The sequence below is a fragment of the Melanerpes formicivorus genome, unplaced genomic scaffold, assembly GCF_026170545.1.
Source record: "Melanerpes formicivorus ecotype bairdi unplaced genomic scaffold, bMelFor1.0.p_v2 SCAF_23, whole genome shotgun sequence".
NCBI classification, from domain to species: Eukaryota; Metazoa; Chordata; class Aves; order Piciformes; family Picidae; genus Melanerpes; species Melanerpes formicivorus.
The window spans coordinates 4,226,809-4,247,782 of record NW_027142375.1 but is presented as its reverse complement, the minus strand read 5'-3'; the positions used below and the strand labels follow the sequence as shown (position 1 = coordinate 4,247,782).

Below are 20,974 nucleotides of genomic sequence, written 5' to 3'. Positions count from 1 at the left end.
CAGGCAACCATGTATCCAAATATTGAATTTCAACTTTAAGTGATGCATTGCTCCAATCCAATTATGAAACAGAATAGAGCACACAGGAATAGCAGACCTAATGTATGATATTGGCTAGGACTAGAGAACATCTAACTCGTTACACCGAGTGCTCAGGTCAATCACAAGACTTCCAAAGTATCCTTCTGTGCAGACACCTTGCATCCTCTGAAATATCTGACTTGGTTAAGACTAGTATTTCATGGGTATTTTCCTCCTGGCTAATATAGTTAGCTTTGTTAATATAAATGGTTATTACTTTGGTGTGTTTGTATCAGTACACTCTTCTCTACTTCATATGGAAGAGAACCACCAGCCAAGTTCTTCACTGTATGCATCCAAGAGTCACACACCTATACACTTCCAACAACAGACACTCATTTATTGCTTTATTTATTTAATAAACACACTTAATTGTTAGCACACTTCTAGCCTACCATTCCTTACTTTTGATACACAAGTTTGAGGCAAAACACGATCAGCACACTTTCAACCAAAGACATTCAGCCAGGAGGATGAATACCAGGGTATATTCAAGTCAGTGCTGTCTCCCTGTTTGTCTTAAACAGAACCCATGCATGCACACTGAACAATTCCAACCAGTAAACCCATTTATTCATACTTTTCCATTGTCTGTAATTTCAGAAACATTTCAAAGTCGCCATCATGACCTTGAACTTGCTGGTGAAACCACTTGGTTTCCTGAAGTTCACAACAGAATGCTATCCCTTCTTCTCTCTGGGATTATGAAATACTTCTTTATCAGTTAAACAAGATACATGTGAAGCCAAAAGAATATATTATCTTTTCAAATCCAGTTTGGAATCTTTCTGCCTTAGCACAGTTTATCCAAGGGCCTAACAGGTTACTGTTATCAGTAGTGATAAATGGGACAATTGGATGCACTGACAATATGCCACTGAGTTGCCACTGAGATCTCCTAGAAGATTGTTTGAATTGAATAGAATTGAATAGAATAGAATAAACCAGGTTGGAAGAGACTTTCAAGATTCAATTTGGTAGAAAGTTAAAGGAAATGTTAACATTTGTAGTTGCCTGATACAGCTATGCTGTGATAGTATGTGGAAAAACTTGCAGCAGAATGCAGCAGACTTAAATTCGGGAGGCAAGAATCCTAACATGACCTCTGATCAACATCATCATGTGTAGGAACTTCATCATTCAAAACCCTGGAGAACATTAAAACCTTGGGAAAATACAGGCAGAAATCTTCCATAAGCAGCCACCTCCTGAGGGAAGAGAGCATGACCCTGCCACATCACAATTCTCTAAGTTCTTTCAAGAAAGGGCCTGGACTCAGCAGATGGAACAGTGTAAGCTCATCATCTGAATGAGATCCAGTACCAGCTGTGATGAAATGGAAACACATTTCCACACATAGCTTTACTGGGTCAAGGGCAAAAAGCTACAAGAGAAAACATGAGCAAGGAAGCATCTAATTACCAAGTACTCTGTCTCATTACACAGTTGAAAGAAACAGGAGCAATACCAAGGTGCACTCTCACTTTCATCATTTTGTGCCCAGCATAGAGGAGAAAAGGACTTCAGTAGGGAGTGAAAAAGGTAAAAACTCTCCAATTTTAAACAATAACATGTGAAACACTGTATGTCAGTAACTTCACCAGCTCAATGTACCTAATAAAAAGGTACCTGAAAGCACATCCATATTTTTAGCCAAATGATGCGTGTTTTATCTGCCCAGTGAACAGATGCCTGTATTTCATTAATGGCAACTCTGCTTTTGTGTACTTGAACTGAAATGGAATGAGGTTTCTGAGAATCCAAAAACAAGTCAATTTGTCCCATTGAGAATTACTGTCCTTGAGATGTATTTTTTTTCCTGTCTAATCATCTCAATTTCTTTGCTAAGGTTAATCAATGATTTTGTATTAGCATGCATGGCTCATTAATAAGTGTTAAACATCACTGGCCTTGGCTATTTACATTTCTATTTGAATCAATGATTTTCTATTAGCATGCATGGCTCATTAATAAATGTTAAACATCATGGGCCTTGGCTATTTAAATTGCTACATTTGTGTGCTTTCTATACTTGGGTGCTCTCAAACCCCCCCTGAATACACTGCAGGAAGCAAAGTTTACTACAAATCCTTGAGTGCCCATTCTCTCCAATGAAAAAGGAATCATTATCTTCGCCATTTCTTCTCATTCAGAAAAGATATTCACTTTGCATCTTTTGCATACTTAAAGTGTCCTCAGCAGGGCAATCCTCTTTAAAAGAAGATCAATCAAACTTTCTGAAAGTTCACACAAATTAATTTCCCATTTATCTGTTGGCCTGTTGCTATGTCATTGCTATTTAATAGACAGAAGTGTAGCTTCTTCTCTCCATAAGATGCTGCTTAGTTTGTCTCATTCTGCAATCCTGTTTCTATCTCTAGCCTCTCAAAATGAGGCTTCCTGATGTTTGCTCCAGACCAGAAGAAAGGAAACATTTCCAAACAGGAACAAAACAGAAAATAAATGCCTGAACAAAGACTATAAAATAAATATCAGTGGAATATCTATACAGATAATTTTCTGACTCCCCCTCCATCCCCCCCAAGCTTTATATTCCAACTCAGTAATCATTTTTAGCTTCATTTCCATCTTGAATAGAGGCTGAGTAGTACTGGTTTTCCAGCTGTTACTAATCGTCTTGCTACACCAATATAAAAAGCTTCTCCTTAGGCCATTCTGCTTTGCAGCTTCTGTTCCAGAGAGCCAGCTCTTAATCAGCAAGGCAATATCAAGCAGCTTCCAGAAACGACTCTTCGAGTTACCTCCCAAAGTTCTGCAGCATTGCCATCACCATTCTTACTTCTGCCTTTTATAAGACAGATGGCAAAACGATGTCATCTGAAGAACCATTATAGTTTGGAGGTTTTCAGAGCAACTGTGAAGCTAAAATTAATCCTGGCTCAACTTGTGAGAGGGCAATTAAAGTAAAATTATCTCAGCAGACTCCAGTAGGAATTGAAAGTATTTCTAACAAGCCACAATTCAATTTTGAAACTTGGCTTTGAAAGAAAAAGGGCACACACTTTAAATATTAGTTAAATGGCCAAAGCAGCTCTTTATTTATCCTTCAGAACCCAATCTGTAAGTTATATGCCACCTCATTCCAACTGCTACCTCACCTGTATAATACTGCTGTATTAAACCAGGCTGAAATGGCAGTATTCACTTCCAGAGAAGGTGCCACTGTATGCATTTAAATGCAGTGCTGCACACCAGCTGCTTCTGACCTGTGCATGTGAGTGTGTGCAAATGCAAGGGGCACTCTTCTCAAGTCTCCTCAACATATACCATGTGTGGAGCTCAAGAAAATTCATCAGTTTTGTGCTATCTACACAATCTTTCCAAGGAAGCATTTAAGCCATTAATAAACTGTATTAAATATAGCCATTAGTTAAAAAATAAACATGCACAAAAGGTATTTCTGGTTTGATCACAGTCTCTGGGTGTTTTATCAAAGTCTCTGAGTGCATTTCATTAATAAAGTAATAATTAATGAAGGGGCAACTACTTCCCACAAATTTGTTATCACAAAAACAAGTGGTGGAGTTGTAACACCAATGATAAATAATTTAATCAAACACCAGGTGGATAAAGCATCTCAAAACACCAAATTCATTTCTATTCTGTCTTAAGCTTACTGCTGTCTAGTTTTACAGTGTCTTTCTGACTAGCTACACAGCATTCAACATTAAAACCCCTTCATGAAACACCCTAGACTTCAGCAGAATTTGATTTTAAAGCTACAGAATGACCCTTTACTGCTCACAGCTGCCATTAACAGCCACCACAAAAGATATTGGACTCCACCACTAAACAGCAGGTGGGATTAAAAATTCTATTTCAAATGAATTCCTGAATTCTACATTATAGAACAAAAAAAGTCACACTACATTTTACTTTGTTACCTAAAGTATTCAAAATACAATGAACAACCCCACTGTCAAGTTTCAGCTATAAAAATACAGTAAAGACAAAAAGCCTTTGGCAAATATGCAGGAAAAGCTAGGCAGGGCTTACACAAACATCACAGCTCAAATATTTCTAAGGAGAAAAGTCTTTAGTACAAAGCATGCCACTTACTTTCCATCTGTGTCTGATGCAGCTGCATAGTGCAGAGGTGTACAACCCCTCTCATCAAGGTCATTCACACTTGCTCCAGATCCCACAAGGGCAAACAGGCACTGATAATTACAATTGGCAGCAGCATAATGGAGTGGAGTTCTTTAGTACACATTTAAATGAAAAGTACAATGGTAAATAACAGCAAAATAATATGATCTATAGAGAAAAAGTAAATAAAATGAATCTTAAATCCTCCTTACATGTTAAAACAATTTTTGGTGGTGGTGAAGGCATTATTGCATCATTAAAAAGGGGGCCATGTAATAATGCAGAACAGTATCTAGAGGCTCTACTTGCCAGCCAAAAATATGCACAAAGTTTCCATTGAGTGAAGTTTGATATGAATTTTCTTGAGTAAACATACAGAGAAAAATAATCAAGAATAGAATAGAATAGAATGGAATAGAATAGAATAGACCAGACCAGACCAGGTTGGAAGAGACCTTCAAGATCATCGTGTCCAACCCATCATCCAGCACCACCTAATCAACTAAACCATGCAACCAAGCACCCTATCAAGTCTCCTCCTGAACACCTCCAGTGATGGTGAGTCCACCACCTCCTCAGGCAGCCCATTCCAATGGGCAATCACTCTCTCTGTGTAAAAGCTCCTCCTAACCTCCAGCCTAAACCTCCCCTGGTGCAGCCTGAGACTGTGTCCTCTTGTTCTGGTGCTGGCTGCCTGGGAGAAGAGACCAACCCCCACCTGTCTACAACCTCCCTTCAGGTAGTTGTAGAGAGCAATAAGGTCACTCCTGAGTCTCCTCTTCTCCAGGCTAAGCAACCCCAGCTCCCTCAGCCTCTCCTCATAGGGCTTGTGCTCCAAGCCCCTCACCAACTTCGTTGCCCTTCTCTGGACTCGTTCCAGCAAGTCAACCTCCTTCCTAAACTGAGGAGCCCTATTAAGCCACAAGGAAAACTATGGACAGACCTAAGAACTGCAGAGCAACTAAACAAGGTCAAAACCCATGAAAATTAACAAGTCAAGGTATTCAACAGACAGATCAGTGTTTTGGCTAAGAGGCAAGCATGACTTGTTAATTTTTAACAGTACTAATATAGCAGAGGTAATGTGGAGGGAAACTTCAAACACTGTACCTTGTTTCCTTACACCACAACCATGAAATACTGACGTGTCATTTCAGAGGACACTTTGTCCAGCTTCAAATACCTAATTCTCCAAATAAACCAGTTCAAATAGAATTTCAGAAGTACTAAGATGACTCAGAGTTTAAGTTTCTATTTTTAAAGAGGTTGCTACTATAAATATCTCAATTTTCAGGAGATTGTCAGGCACCTCAAAGTATCCTGCCTCTTCCCTCTCTCTCTCAAAATTACCTTTCCCCCATTTCTCTTCATTTTATACTATTTTAGTCTTTTCCCTCTCCTGAAATGACCTTTGAAGGATGGCAGGGGGGTTGGAACTAGATGATCCTTGAGGTCCCCTCCAACCCTAACAATTCTATGATGTTATGAAATAACTGCTTTGTGAAACACACATTTAACACCAAACCGAACCAAGAACACCACAACTTTCATTGACAAGATGTCTGACAAATAGCTGTTCCTTTCTCAGGGAAGGATGGACCTGCTATTTAAAGCAAACTATAGCTTTGGATCCATAACAGTTTCTTCATGCCCTACTCCTGCCAGTCACATCCTGGAGAAATCACATTTTCCATGATGTGATGTGAGGTTTTACACCGGTACGGATCAGGCGCTCTGAACTTAAATAATCCCACACTAAAAATAGAAAACAATATCATTTCCCAAGAGCTCACAGCATGAACAAGGAAACAGAAAAGGGTAGATACAATGAAAGGAAAAAAGTGAAGCATTTATCATAAAATAATGCTGGGTTGGTTGTTTTTTTCCTCAACAACAAAGCTTAGAAATAGCGACAGATTTCTAAGTGTGACTAATACATGATCTGGAAAACATCATGTCTGTCCTTGGATCGGAGCAATTTAAGCTCATTAGAGCTTTTATAAGCTAAAAAGGTTCATAGAAATCAGTCAAATATGGAACTCAGTCATTATTAACAGAAACTAAACACCTACTTAACAGAACACAGAATATCTTTGTGATTTTGGATAACATATGCTGAAGCATGGCTGACGAGAGACACTGCATCTGAGAAACATCCTCAACTCACCACCGAGACTTGCCCACAGAGAAACATGCTAATCCTGCAACACTTTCAACAGCCTTTTACAATGCTGAAATTTGGGATGACTTACCTCCCAAATCTGTCCTTTTTGTTGAAGTCTGCACCAGTATTTAGCAGAAGATTTAGGCACTCCAAATTCCTATTGAATTAATGCAGTATTATTTGTGATTGCAAACGTTATTTCCTTAATACTGGCCTCTGCAGGTATCAGAGCTGCTACACATGCACATCTCACACATTATTTCCAACTCAACCACAATTTTTGGTAAATATATATATTTGATAAATGCATCTGGTGTAGGTGATCATGCTCTAGCAGGGAGGTTGGGCTAGATGATCTTTTGAGGTCCCTTCCAGCCCTGACCTTTTGAGGTCACTTCCAGCCCCGATCTTTTGAGGTCCCTTCCAGCCCCTAATATCCAGACCAGGAGAGAACACTGCTTATTTGAAGTCCACATAGAGCAATTTCACTGTTGTCAAATGGCATGCACAAAAGCACATAAACATTAACCCAGTTTAATAAACATTTCTATTCTTTAAAGCAAACAAACAGTAACACCTGTGGGTCACATGTTTTTTGCTGCAGGGGTTCCAGCACAGAGGCAAGCTTTTAATGTAGCTGGCCAAAAAGATATATAAGTTGCAACAGAATGCTTTTCTTTTTAGTGTAATCAACCTTAAATACAAAATGTTCATTCTAATAGATGCACAACACTGCTAATAGTTTCAACACTATCTAGAGTAACTTCCCCAAACAGTAGATAAATGAGGGAATGTGTCACAAGTTCTGTGTTTTGATAGGAAGAGATAGTAATTTAATCACAATCACTTGCAATAAGGATGTATCTGTCAAGTGTCTGTTGACTTAGAATCATAGAACAGTCTAGGCTGGAAGTGACCTCCAAAGGTCATTCAGTTTGACTTCCCTGCAGCCAGCAGAGATATCCCCAACTGGATCAGGCTGCCCAGGGCCTTGTCGAGCCTCACTTTGAATATCTGCAGGGAAGGAGCCTCAACCACCTTCCTGGGCAACCTGTTCCAGTGATCCATCACCCTCATAGTAAAGAACTTCTTCCTAACATCCAATCTAAATCTACTCTTCTCTAGTTTGAAGCCATTGCCCCTTGTCCTGTCACTGCAGGCATTTGCAAACAGTCTCTCTCCATCCTTCCTGTAGCCCACTTCAGGTAATGGAAGGCTGCTATTAGGTCTCCCCAGAGCTTCCTCTTCTCCAGGCTGAAAACCCCCAGCTCCATCAGCCTCTCCTTGTAGCAGAGCTGGCTCCAACCCTTGTTCATTTTCATGGCCCTCCTCTGGACCCTCTCCATCAGGTCCATGTCCTTCCTATATTGAGGGCTCCAGATCTGTGCACAGTACTCCAGGTGAGGTCTCACCAGAGCAGTGGCAGAAATCACCTCTCTGGATCTGCTGGCAATGCATCTTCTGATGCAGCCCAGGATGTGATTTGCCTTCCATGCTGCAAGCTCACACAACTGTTGAACAGTGTTACTTAAGCAACATTGCAACAGAAACAAAAACATCAGTATGATGGAGTCCCTGTGTCCAACAAAGCCTATCAAGAAATTTATTAAGCAGTTCTCCCAAGCAATTCTGAGTAGCTGCTATAGAAAACCTACAATAACAATAATCAACATGGATCACAAAATTCAAATGATGAGCAAGTAGTTCTGACTACTTCATCCACCTAAACTTTAGGATATAATTATGGCTTCAGATTGAGTTAGATGGATCTTTTGCTTATGGATATGGTAAAAAAAATATGCATTTCCCCAAACTGCTGTTCTCCATCTTCTGTGCTACAGGGCCCTTAGCTGGGTGTGACATCCTTGAAGGCTGTGGACTCTAAAAATGGTATCACCATGCATGAGAACTTATAAACAGAATTCAGGTCATCCCCAAACATAAACCTAAGGTAAGGCTGATGGTACTGGGACACTGTACTCCAACTGCTTATTGAGCCAAATATTTTATTTATTTATTGTAGATCCAATCCATCTTTAAATGATTTTCATGCTTACATAAATTCCAAGGGGAGAGGGCAGGAAAAGCAGAGGAAGTAATAGAACAGGACAAGAAGGATCAGCAAAAAAACCCATAAAAAAGGCACAGCAAGTAGGAAAGCATGAATGCTTCTTACATACCCTCCAGCTGCAGCTGCGTGAAGACAAGTCCTGCCAAAGTCATCTGGCGTGTCAATGTCAAAACCTACAAACCAAGTATTTTGTGAAACCATTATGTAACACCACCTTTCACAAAACTGCTCTCATTTGCTCTGAAGAGAAACCCTTACTAAGCAAACTTAACAGCTGCTCACTTCAAATGTACTCAAATTGAAATAAATTCCTCCTAATAGCTTGAAGAACAGGCATTCAAGTGAAACTGAAAGGGCTAAAGTAAAAAGCCAGTTCGCTGCACTGAGACTAGAGGCCATATTCTTTCCTATCTTCTTTGCCTGCTAACCTTGCTGTATAATTTAGTATGGAATATAAAATATATGAAGGCAAGAAGAAACTTTAAGAATATGGACATCAGCATCACTAAATGCAGAAGGTACATAAATTTCATCCTTGAGTTTAGTTTAGATCTTCAGTCCCCGGGAAAAGAGCTCTGTCGAACTGGAGTGAAGGCTGTGAACAGGAACTGGTTAGAGGAGGCTGTTAGAGAACATTTATCATTTTCTCTTCCCAAGTTGTGTGAACTAAGGAACTTACCTGGGGTCACTGACTATTCAATTCCACATCTAACTTCTACTCTGACATGAAGATTACCAAATGAAACCAGGTTTCACAGCTCCATGTCTGTTTTGAGAAAGCTATTACATTCTATGTGCCTTGCTGTGGTGTAATTGGCTCCTTCATTAAATCTGTTCTGCTACTTTTGCATGAGAATGTAATTTTTTTTCCCCTTTTAAAAAATTGTTTTAACAAAAGTAAGTGGTGAACAACAACTGATGTGTTATTCAAGACCACTGCTATTTAAGACTGTTTTCCTAGAGAATCATAGAATCAGTGCGGTTGAAAAACACCTCAAAGATCAAGTTGTCCCACCTGTCACCCAAGATCTCATGACTACTAAACCATGGCTTCAAGTGCCATGTCCAATCCCCTCTTGAACACCTCCAGGGATGGTGACTCCACCACCTCCCTGGGCAGCACATTCCTCTTGTTCTGGTGCTGGTTGCCTGGGAGAAGAGACCAGCCCCCACCTGGCTACAACCTCCCTTCAGGTAGTTGTAGAGAGCAATAAGGTCTCTCTTGAGCCACTACATCCCCTGCACCACTACATCCTCCTCCCATTTAAAGAGGCAGTGCTACACAGCAATCTATTTAAGATAATCAACCTGTTTGATTTGAAAAACAGTCTTTGATACCTCTCCACTTCCCTAGACATTCACTACTGGGACAAGGCAGATTGATGGTAAGTTTTTTTTTAGATATTCACCAGAGCTTTTATGAATTTACAAAGCAGAGGTCATTCATTTACATAAAGGACTCTTCATCCCAAAACCACAAGGGCATAGCCCGTAGATACCAATCCCTGCATCAAAAGCGTGTACTAGTAAGCTGTTAGCATTCTGAAGGCTGGAGATACTCTTCAAGTCCTTATCTGTTTCATACTAGATTTACATCCAAGTTTGCTCAGCTCATGTAAAAATCACAGAAACCAACTGCAAGTCTTCCTCATGGATTCCTTTCCCATATTGTATCTCCAGCAAGAGTAAGGCAAGTAAAGCACCACGTCAGAAAGCTGGAAGAGCCATAGTACTCCTCATTTTGAAAGCATCCAATTGAAATATAGTCAACTACAGGATGATTCTTTCCTAGAGTGAATGCTTGCAAGCTTGTCCATGAGAGGAGAGTGAAATAAGAGACTTTACCAGTGGTAATTACAGATATACTCCTCTAGTTCTTCTTAGCAGACAATACAAAGCTAGGGAAGCAACTTCTTACTCTTCTTTTTCCCCAGCCCTTTGCCCTCCACTTTTAGTTTTAAAATAAACATGAAGTGCCTTCATATTAGTGTAGAACCAAGGTTCCACAACCTTTCAGACAAGTCTGCTTTCTCAGAATTCACACCAGAGCAGACTTCAGACAATAAGGAATGTAATAACTGTATAACCCTCTACAACCTCAGGGACGAATCAAACAACGAAAGCAAAGCACAGTTTGGTTTGCATTTAATTAACAATATCCCACCAATGCAAGAGTTTCTTCATGCAGTCTGTAGAGCCTTCAGAGCTATGAAGTGCCCATTACAGAAACAGAAAGGAATAGACTGATCTGTTCTAAGCTAAAAACACCATGGAAGTGAAACAGATGATGCTCCCTTTAAAAGAACATTAGTCTTTCTCCTGGAAATTGCGTTATGGTCTGAACCAGTCATCCTGCCTCTGTGTGGCCAACTTAAAACACAGACACACAGCTTTTACACATACATTCCTTCAATTTGGATGACTTTTGGGGTTTTTTTTAATCACTTCTGTAAAACTTTGCTTTCACTTTAACTACAAACAACCCATTGAAAAAATCCCCAACCATCCCCCTCAAGCTATTAGCAAACTATAGAGGTTTTTCTGTATCATTGAATTAATACTTAGTTAAAAGCTAGTCTATGGAGTAACAAAAAAAACCCCCAAACAAAAAAGCCTCCCAAACCAAACCACCAAACAAAACCCTAACCAACCCACCACCAAAACCCAAACAAACCAAAAAGTACAAAGCAACCATAAGATTTTTAAAGAGCAGCCTACCTGATGAGAGGAGCTTTCTGCAGCAGTCTGAAAATCCACTTAATGCTGCCAAATGGAGAGGAAACATCCCATGTATACCCCGCCTAAGATACACCATAATCAGGTATCACAGTTTCATTACAGTTAAAAGAAAGCAAACATGATTGTGTGCCAAAGTGCACATGCATGGTGGGCTCAGCAAACCACCTAATTACAATACTGAGCCTTAGGAAAGCTTCACATATTACATGCTTTCCTTCAAGCCAGCAGGATGCAGTAAGTCAGTGAAACAGCCTATGAAAACTTCCCAGAGCTTTTACTTCAAGGGGAATCTATTTCTTTTTGTACAAATTGCAAAGTACTGAGTAGCTACTTAAAGAGTAAAGCACAAAGCATTTCCAATTTACAATTGAAGGTGGTATTTAAAAACTCCCAATAGCCTTGTTAATCTAATAAATACATTTCTAGACTCTCTCAGCTTGCATCCATCTCAGTAAAGTTACCTACTTTGCAGTGTCAGCACCGCTTGTAATCAGAGTGTTGATTAATAGCTCATGGCCATATCTAGCTGCTATGTGCAAAGGAGTATTTCCATTCTTATCTTCACAGTCTATTTCAGCTCCTGTAACAAAAAGTAATGATCAAGTAAGAACACATGTTGGTACACAGGCACTTACTAGAAAAACAGCACTCATGATAATGGAAGAAAAATTAACAATGGATTAAAAAGCCCCACAAACCTATACAGTTTAAACCCCCAGCCTTCAGTGGTATCTGGTGTTAATACCAAGCAAAACAGGGAAAAGCATTTTCTTAATCACAGAATGTTAGGGGCTGGAAGGGACCTCAAAAGTCCAACCCCCCTGCCAGAGCAGGATCACCTAGACCCCATCACACAGGAATGCATCCAGGCAGGTCTTGAATATATCCAGAGAGGGAGACTCCACAGCCACCCTGGGCAGCCTGTTCCAGTGTTCCATCACCCTCAGAGGGAAAAAATTCTTCCTCATGTTTCCATGGAACTTCCTATGCCTCTACTTTCACCTATTGCCCCTTGTGCTGTCATTGGGCATCACCCAGCAGAGCCTGGCTCCATCCTCTTGGCACTCACCCTGCACTCCTTTATCCACATGAATGAGGTCGCCTCTCAGGCTCCTCGAAGCTAAAGAGCCCTCAGCTCCCTCAGTCTCTCCTCACAGAGAAGATGTTCCACTCCCTTAATCATCTTTGTGGCTCTGTGCTGGACTCTTCAAAACACAGAGTCCTTCAAGTCCTTCTTGAACTGAGGGACTCAGAACTGGACACAATATTCCAGATGCAGCCTCACCAGGGCAGAGTAGAGGGGGAGGAGAACCTCTCTTGACCTACTAACCACAGCCCTTCTAATCCACCCCAGAACAGCATTGGCCTTCTTGGCCAGAAGAGCACACTGCTGGTTCATGGTCAACCTCCCATCCACTATGACTCTCAGGTCCTTTTCCCCTTCACTGCCCTGTAACAGGTCAGTCCCCAGCCTATACTGATACCTGGGGTTGTTCTTTCCCAGGTGCAAGACTCTACACCTGCCCTTGTTCAATTTCATTCACTTTCTCCCTGAAAATCATATGGGACAAAGTTTCTGCAGCCTGGGTTATGGAACAGAAATAGATATATTTCTGCATTCTGAACAAAAAGTGGTTCTTCAATGTAACTTATCAAACTTTATTAGCAGGTATGCTCTACCAGGAACTGAGCTACTACTGAATATTGGGTATGAGGAAAAAAAATAATCAGTACATTGTTATCAATATAAGAGGAGGAAAACATTCATGATACTGAGAAGCTGAAGACAAAAGTAGTCCCTTCCCCTTTTTACCATTTTGAATGATGGTTTGAGATCTTGAAAATCTCCCATGAATTGCTGTCATGTGCAAAGGTGTTTTCCCATCTTTACTCTGGAAAAGAAAAACCCACAGTGGTTTAGTGACCCAGGAATAGTCATCCAACAGAACTGAGAAAGGAAAAAAGAAAAGGAAAAAGACATTCTTCTACTTTCTTTTCTCCACCCACTCCCTCAGCAGAATTGTTTCTATGCTTCAAGATGGATGCTGGCACGATATGGCAAGCTATTCTAAACGCCTGCTCACACTTCCAGCTGTGAGTGACAACTTGGTGATGTCCACTCTAAGTTGTGCCTTTGGGATAGTCACTCTTGAGAGGATGATGACAGCGCTCAACTTCAGCAACAAGCCTGTGTCCAACTCTTCCCCCACCCAAGTCTAAAACAAGCCAATACTTCTTCAAATTAAGTTTGTTTCTTGACAGAAGAATCACTATGTTTTCTATAGAGGTTTACATGTGACACCAAAAGAAAACACATTAAAAAGCTCAGGTGTTCCATGGACCTTTCTGGAAAGTGGTATTTGGAAGTAATTTGTTATAAACCACAAGTAACTGTAGGGCAGAACTTCTCAACCCTAATTAGCACCACACATTTGTGTGTGGTACCCAATGTGTACTTAAGTCATTCACCCACTGAAGGTGTACTTCAAGTAGGCTAACACTAACATGTAAGAGAATTTCAATTTTTAACAGCATCAAGAATAGAATAGAATAGACCAGACCAGGTTGGAAGAGACCTTCAAGATCATCGCGTCCAACCCATCAACCAATCCAACCCACCTAAACAACTAACCCATGGCACCAAGCACCCCATCAAGTCTCCTCCTGACCACCTCCAATGATGGTGACTCCACCTCCTTCCCAGGCAGCCCATTCCAATGGGCAATCACTCTCTCTGTGCAGAACTTCTTCCTAAACTCCAGCCTAAACCTCGCCTGCTGCAGCCTGAGACTGCGTCCTCTTGTTCTGGTGCTGGCTGCCTGGGAGAAGCATGTGGTGGGTTGAAATTTCCCCACCAACATTAACTTTGCCAGACCAGCTCAGGTGGAAGCAAATGAAAGCTGAAGGGGGAAAGGAGCAGAGAAAGCTGCTGTTAGACTTAACTAAAACAATGCAGCCATGGTCAAGGAGAAGCGAGTTAGTATCTCTCCAGAGGGAAGGAGTGAGAAGAGAGAACTGTTTTGGCACAGCATCTCTCCCATGGAATTGCTTAGAATTATCTTTATTGTCTTTTCACACCCAATAGTGATTTATTTACATTTTATTACTTCCTGCTCAAGATCTGTGAAAAATTTTAAAGGCACAGCCTGAAACTAGCACACAGCCCAATCTCAAAGCGCTTACAAAATGATTTTCTTTCTTTTATTCTTACTTTAAGATGATGATTTCCCCCCCCACACCCTGTACTTTAGCAAAGGCAATGGGAACAGTTTATGAAAGGAAAAAAGTTTCTAGAAATGCATACATGAAACTGAAAAAGTATCATAGTATCAGTCAGGGTTGGAAGGGACCACAAGGATCATCTAGTTCCAACCCCCCTGCCATGGGCAGGGACACCCCACACTAGATCAGCCTGGCCAGAGCCTTGTCCAGCCCGGTCTTAAACACCTCCAGGGACGGCACCCCAACCACCTCCCTGGATAACCCATTCCAGGGCTTCACCACTCTCATGGGGAAGAACTTCCTCCTCACATCCAGCCTGAATCTCCCCACCTCCAGCTTCATTCCATTCCCCCTAGTTCTATCACTACCTGAGATCCTGAGAAGTCCTTTCCCAGCCTTCCTGTAGGCCCCCTTCAGATACTGGAAGGCCACAATGAGGTCACCTGGGAGCCTTCTCTTCTCCACACTGAACAGCCCCAACTCCTTCAGTCTGTCCTCCTAGGAGAGGTGCTCCAGCCCTCTGATCATCCTCGTGGCCCTTCTCTGGACACACTCCAGCACCTCCATATCTCTCCTGGAATAGAGGCTCCAGAACTGGAGGCAGTACTCCAGGTGGGGTCTCAGCAGAGCTGCGCAGAGGGGGAGAATCACCTCTCTTGACCTGCTGGCCACACTTCTCCTGATGCAGCCCAGGATCTGATTGGCTTTCCAGGCTGCAAGTGCAGACTGAGAGCTCCTGTTGAGCTTCTCCTCCACCAGCACCCCAAGTCCCTCTCCTCAGGGCTGCTTTCCAGACAGTCCCTGCCCAGCCTGGATTTGTGCCTGGGATTGCCTCAATGCGTGACATAGAAAATGAAAGCACTCTTGCATGCACACACGTATCCACCTTTACATTTTAAAGGCTGGCTTTGAAAGCATGGAATGCTCACAGGACACAAAGAGAAAGATGGTCTGTGGAATGTACACTATGAATGTATGCATTGAAATATCACTAATTGCTCCCATGTGCACAAGTGTCTTCTCACCTTTTCCTTTGGAACCAAACTGCCACAAAGTATTACCAAAAGTCTGCTGGAGACCCTTTCAGACAGAGGTGGATGTGAAATGTTTATGTTCAATACAGCTGTCTGATTTGACAAGATCGGAGAGGATCACAGCACCTAACAGAATAACTATGAGCTAATGATGACTTTTGTCACAGTGAAACTCCTAAGTGTGGTAATGGGAAAGAAATCACCCAGAGATTGCCTCTATCACTGGAGAAAACGTATCTACAAAATTCTTAAAATCACACAAAATTTGCTAAGAAAAGTAATTGGTACCAGGCAGAAAGAATTAACACAGAACACAAAGTGTTCTATCGAGTCAATCATAGAATCAACCAGGTTGGAAGAGACCTCAGAGATCAAGTCCATTACCTAACACCTTGTGAAAACTAAACCATGGCTTCAAGCGCCACATCCGACCCCCTTTTGAACACCTCCACTACCTCCCTAGGCAGCACCTTCCAGTGGCCAATTACTCTTTCTGTGAAGAGCTTTTTCCTCAGCTCAAGCCTAAACTTCCCCTGGTGTAGCTTGAGACTGTGTCCTCTTGTTCTGGAGCTAGTTGCCTGGGAGAGGAGACCAACCCTCACCTCAGATATACTCAAATATTAACTGTATCCAAGCTACTGAGCCTTACTGAGGGCAAATGTGGGTCTGAGTCACAGCATTCCTCCAAGTCAAACTCCCCCTAGCAACAATTCTCATGTTCTACTATCATCAATGGGAGGAAATTATTTTTTCTATTTAGGTCACTGAATTTCCAAGCAGCAAGGGGGCCCATCAAACAATTATTACCCTCCCATTACATGCTTATTTCAAAGTGTTCTTCCAGGCGTGGAAATCCTGAATAGCGAGGAGAGAGTGCTGCAGTAATGAGCAATACTGAACAGAATTCACAGCTCTATAGTATTATATGGACACTGACAAGGCTACAGAAAGTAAGACATGATAGAAAGCATATAACATATTTTTAGTGTCTATTGTCTTCTGCTACATATTCCCTTGAGATGTGGCCAGCATCCACAGATGTGCAGAAGCACTTAACTCTCCACCTGTCATCAAGAGTAAGAGCCTTTCCCTTCTGTCTTCCCATTAAGTCATCCACAGCAGAAAGGGCTTCAAGAAGTACTGCATAGTCTGCACCTGGATTAACATCCACCCCCACTCTGCCACCCCTAAGATTACAGAAAGAGTTGCACATGGGAGGTAACTATTGGATTACACAAACAATATAATTATGATGAAACCCAAATCTTACAACAATGTTAAAATCGAATTTGAACTTCAGCCTCAGTATTTGGAAACTGAATAAGCCTGGCTTCAATAAATAGTAAGAACACTCCAGTGGCACCCCATTTTAACTCTACAAACTGTTCTTTACTAGACATCATGTTCTATTTCAATTTACCTTTGCTATTTTTTAGGGATTGTTCTTTTTTAGGGATTGTTCTTCTAAGTAAATCAAAGATTCATCCTTATAGCCCTGTCCAGGCAAGCAGAATCCGACTTGGAAATTATTTTCTCTTGCCTCAGTTCTTGAGCTTTTGAACAGCACAAGTGGTAAGTTTTCATATACAAAGTAAGGCTGTTCACACCTTCAAGAGCAAATTCAGAGCAAATTCAGCACTGCTGGCTGGTACAAATCCACAGAAATGCTACTAAGAGAATTACAATGGAGACACATGCTGCTTAAAACCTCGACACAACCCCACTTGCTTAATTTTGCACTCACCAGTTCTGATACTTACTAAATCAACACATTCTAATTACAGCCAGCCTATAGCTAAAGCTAGTAACTCCACAGTGCAAGACATTTTCTTCTGAAGCAGGCTAACTTCAGCAGCTGAACCTTTACCAAGCTCTTAGACTGCAGCTGAAATTCTCAGCTCTCTCATATGCTTCAGGCTGCATTTCCCAGCCTCCTCACTACTGTGTTTCAACAAAAATGACTGTCATCTCAGAAGAAGCTGGAGGGAAAACCTAGCTTTCTCCATAATATATCTCTAAGGATTACTATATTTTTTTTGAAGTTACAAACCCCCTCAAATCTGTACTTTGTATTCCATAACTTAAACTGCAATGGGAAGGAAGGCAACAAATTTTATCTCTGATGTTAAAACCTCTTTTGTCAGCTCAAAACAAAAGTTCACTCACATTATGAACTTGAAAGAATTCAGGAACTTTGCCAGGCACTTTGAAGCTCTTAGCCCTTCCTTACACAATTTCTAAGGTTACTTACTGTTATAACTGACTAATAGTTAGTAGATAGTTACAGTGCATACCATATATGAAACAAAGATTTCATGTTCAAGTGTAAAGATTACAGTAATCTTTAACAGTGCTTAATTATCCTAATAGAATGCTGGATTTTGTTGTTTCATTTTGATTCCTAACCAACCATTAAGGTGCACTTGAAAATGAATAGCCAAAATGAAACAGTAAGGTTACTTACTGTTATAACTGACTAATAGTAGTTATAGTATATACCATCTGTGAAACAAAGATTTGATGTTCAAACATAAAGATTACTGTAATCTTTAACAGTGCTTAATTATCCTAATAGAATGCTGGATTTTGTTGTTTCATTTTGATTCCTAACCAACAATTAAGGTGCACCTGAAAATGAATAGCCAAAATAACACAACCACCTGGCTGCACACCTTTTTGAAATGAAGACCTCCCCACTTTCTTCTACAGGCACAAAGAAACAGGCACAAAGTCATGAACCCTTGCAACCCAGCATATAGGAAAACAGTAAATCTTTCCTTGGTAATATTTGTTTCTCTCTTGTTCTCCTTTGTGTAAGCAACATTCATAGGTAATCATTAGTGTATTTAACATTGTGGGATTATTTTCAGGACAGAACATACATTACTGAGAAATGATGTAGCCCTGTGAGGCTAAACACTCAGTCATACACAGTCTGGGACATTATGCAGAGCAGAAAGCTTGCAACATACATAAGTGAACTGAGACCAGAGTATTTCAGGAAAAGCCAGCACTAAATCCTGTGGCACAGCTCCTGTCTTCTCCAGGGCAGTTTGGTGATGAATTTTTCCACAACTGAGTTCAAGTACTTTTTCATTAAATGAGCTTGATGTTTAAATACAAATAGAAGTGAGCAGCACCATACATCTAAGACTGTTCCCTATCAAACAGCTTCAACAGTACAGGCAATTAGATACTTTGTAGGTGGAACATGCTTGGGGCTTTTCATTCCACAGACCTGTTTCCCACTGTCCCCAGTATGAATACCTGTAAGGACTCCAGACACTGCCGCTGAGTATTTTTGAACACGTCCCAGTTTGAGGCAGACCCTCTCTTGCCTCCCATTGGGGCAGAAAAAATGAGACTCAGACAAATGGATTGCAGAAGTGATGGAAAGTTTAAATGGAAAAGCAGTGAGTGTTTTACAGAGAGCTACAAGCACAGTGACAAAAGAGATCCCAAAGCATACTCAAAAGGCTCCCAGCACTCCCCTTCTCCCTACCTGAGGGTACACCCAAAACCACCAAGGGCTCCTTCTTCGCCCCACCCTGTTAGGCTAATCTCAGCTGGCCAGAACTGAGACTGCCCTTCCCCCTTCTCCTCCTGGCATTAGGCATTAGCCAGGCCCAAGAAGCCTTGAAATAACTCCCCTTCCATTACCAGATAGGGAGCATCTCCCATGGGAGCAGTGAGGGAAGGAAGAGGAAGTATATTGGTATTTCTCATTTTAAACTCCTCCTTATTAGATTTTAGGATTTTATGCTGTGAGCTCTTCAGCTGCTTCAGCAATTGTCTGGTGACACACATTTCTCTGAAATAGCCTTGATTTCATTGGCACTTATTAGGAACAAAAAGAAGTTATTGTGCTTTGTTTTTTCCCAAATGATTTGCTCTGACTCATAAGGAAAGACTATGAAAGACAAATGTGGGGAATTGTGACATTTAAATATCACAGAATCAACCAGGTTGGAAAAGACCTCAGAGATCATCAGGTCCAACCTATTACCTAATACCTAACACCTCATCACAACTAAACCATGGCTCCAAGTGCCACATCCAATCCCCTCTTGAACACCTCCAGGGACAGGGACTCCCTCCCTGGGCAGCACATTCCAATGGCAAATTACTCTTTCTGTGAAGAACTTTCTCCTCACCTCGAGCCTAAACCTCCCCTGGTGCAGCTTGAGACTGTGTCCTCTTGTTCTGCCACTGGTTGCCTGGGAGAAGAGACCAACCTCTGTCTGTCTACAACCTCCCTTAAGGTAGTTGTAGAGAGCAATAAGGTCTCCCCTGAGCCTCCTCTTCTCCAGGCTAAACAACCCCAGCTCCCTCAGCCTCTCCTCATAGGGCTTTTGCTTGAGACCTCTCCCCAGCTTTGTTGCCCTTCTCTGGACATGTTCAAGAATCTCAACATCCTTCTTAAATTGAGGACCCCAGAACTGGACACAGGACTCAAGGTGTGGCCTAACCAGCGCTGAGTACAGGGGCAGAGTATTGTCATCTTTTTTCTTTATCCTTTTGGGCCATTTACTATATTCCATGGAGGTTTTCAGATTCAGATCAAGTTCCTGGAAGCAACATACTGGGCTCATTTTATTTCTCTGTGTACTTTCCACAGAAGCACTCCAGCAATCAGAGGGAACTTCTAACGTGATCCTAACAATGATTTTGAAAATAAAGATGAGATAAAGATGATGCAGTGCATCTTTAAGAGTCAAGGGAGTGATTTAGATTCACCTACCTTCATATTCACATCTGCTCCATTACAGACCAGAAGCTCCAGACACAATGCTCCATGTGTTGACGCCGCAGCGAAGTGCGAAGGTGTGAAGCCCTTCTCGTTCATTTGATTTACATTAGCACCGCAGTCTATCAGCTCATTCACTACAACATCTTGTCCGTTGTAGCAGGCTACATGGAGAGGAGTATTTCCATAGGCATTTGGCTCGTTCATCTAGCAGACACACAAAAAATCCCAACACTAAGATTAGTTATTAGTAGGCAAAATGAGGATGATCAGAGGGCTGGAGCTCCTCTCCTGTGGAGACAGACTGAGGGAGTTGGGGCTGTGTCTGGAGAAGAGAAGGCTCCAAGGAGATCTTATTGTGGCCTTCCAGTATCGTAAGGGGGCCTAGAAGAAAGCTGGAGAGGGACTTTTGTAGGGTGTCAGGTAATAACAGAACTAGGGGGCATGGAACAAAACTAGAAATGGGTAGATTCAGATTGGATGTTAGGAAGAAGTTCTTCCCCATGAGGGTGGTGAGACACTGGAACAGGTTGCCCAGGGAGGTGGTAGAAGCCTCTTCCCTGGAGGATTTTAAGGCCAGGCTGGATGTGGCTCTGAGCAACCTGATGTAGTGTGAGGAGTCCCTGCCCACGACTGGGGGGTTGGAACTAGATGATCCTTGAGGCCCCTTCCAACCCCAACAATTCTATGATTCTACAATTATTGCAGCATTTAATTAAGTCAACTAAAAATCTCATGGGACAACTTCACAATAGAATAGTATAGAATAAACCAGGTTGGAAGAGACCTTCAAGATCATCGAGTCC

At 41.5% G+C, this 20,974-nt stretch overlaps 1 protein-coding gene across 3 annotated transcripts in view; it reads right to left on the bottom strand.

The window, feature by feature from the left end:
• ANKRD28 (ankyrin repeat domain 28) overlaps positions 1 to 20,974 on the bottom strand; it is a 134,590-nt gene that overhangs the window by 20,641 nt on the left and 92,975 nt on the right. For 2 of the 3 annotated variants that reach the window (XM_068152353.1, XM_068152351.1), the window contains exons 8-14: positions 20,163 to 20,375; positions 12,979 to 13,057; positions 11,631 to 11,745; positions 11,145 to 11,227; positions 8,536 to 8,599; positions 6,444 to 6,512; positions 4,162 to 4,302 (exon numbers count right to left, since the gene is read on the bottom strand). In XM_068152353.1, the coding sequence (XP_068008454.1) occupies positions 4,162 to 4,302; positions 6,444 to 6,512; positions 8,536 to 8,599; positions 11,145 to 11,227; positions 11,631 to 11,745; positions 12,979 to 13,057; positions 20,163 to 20,375 (764 nt within the window). Of the gene's footprint in view, positions 1 to 4,161; positions 4,303 to 6,443; positions 6,513 to 8,535; positions 8,600 to 11,144; positions 11,228 to 11,626; positions 11,746 to 12,978; positions 13,058 to 20,162; positions 20,376 to 20,974 lie in introns of those variants that run through there. The other variant, XM_068152354.1, reaches the window with a different exon arrangement.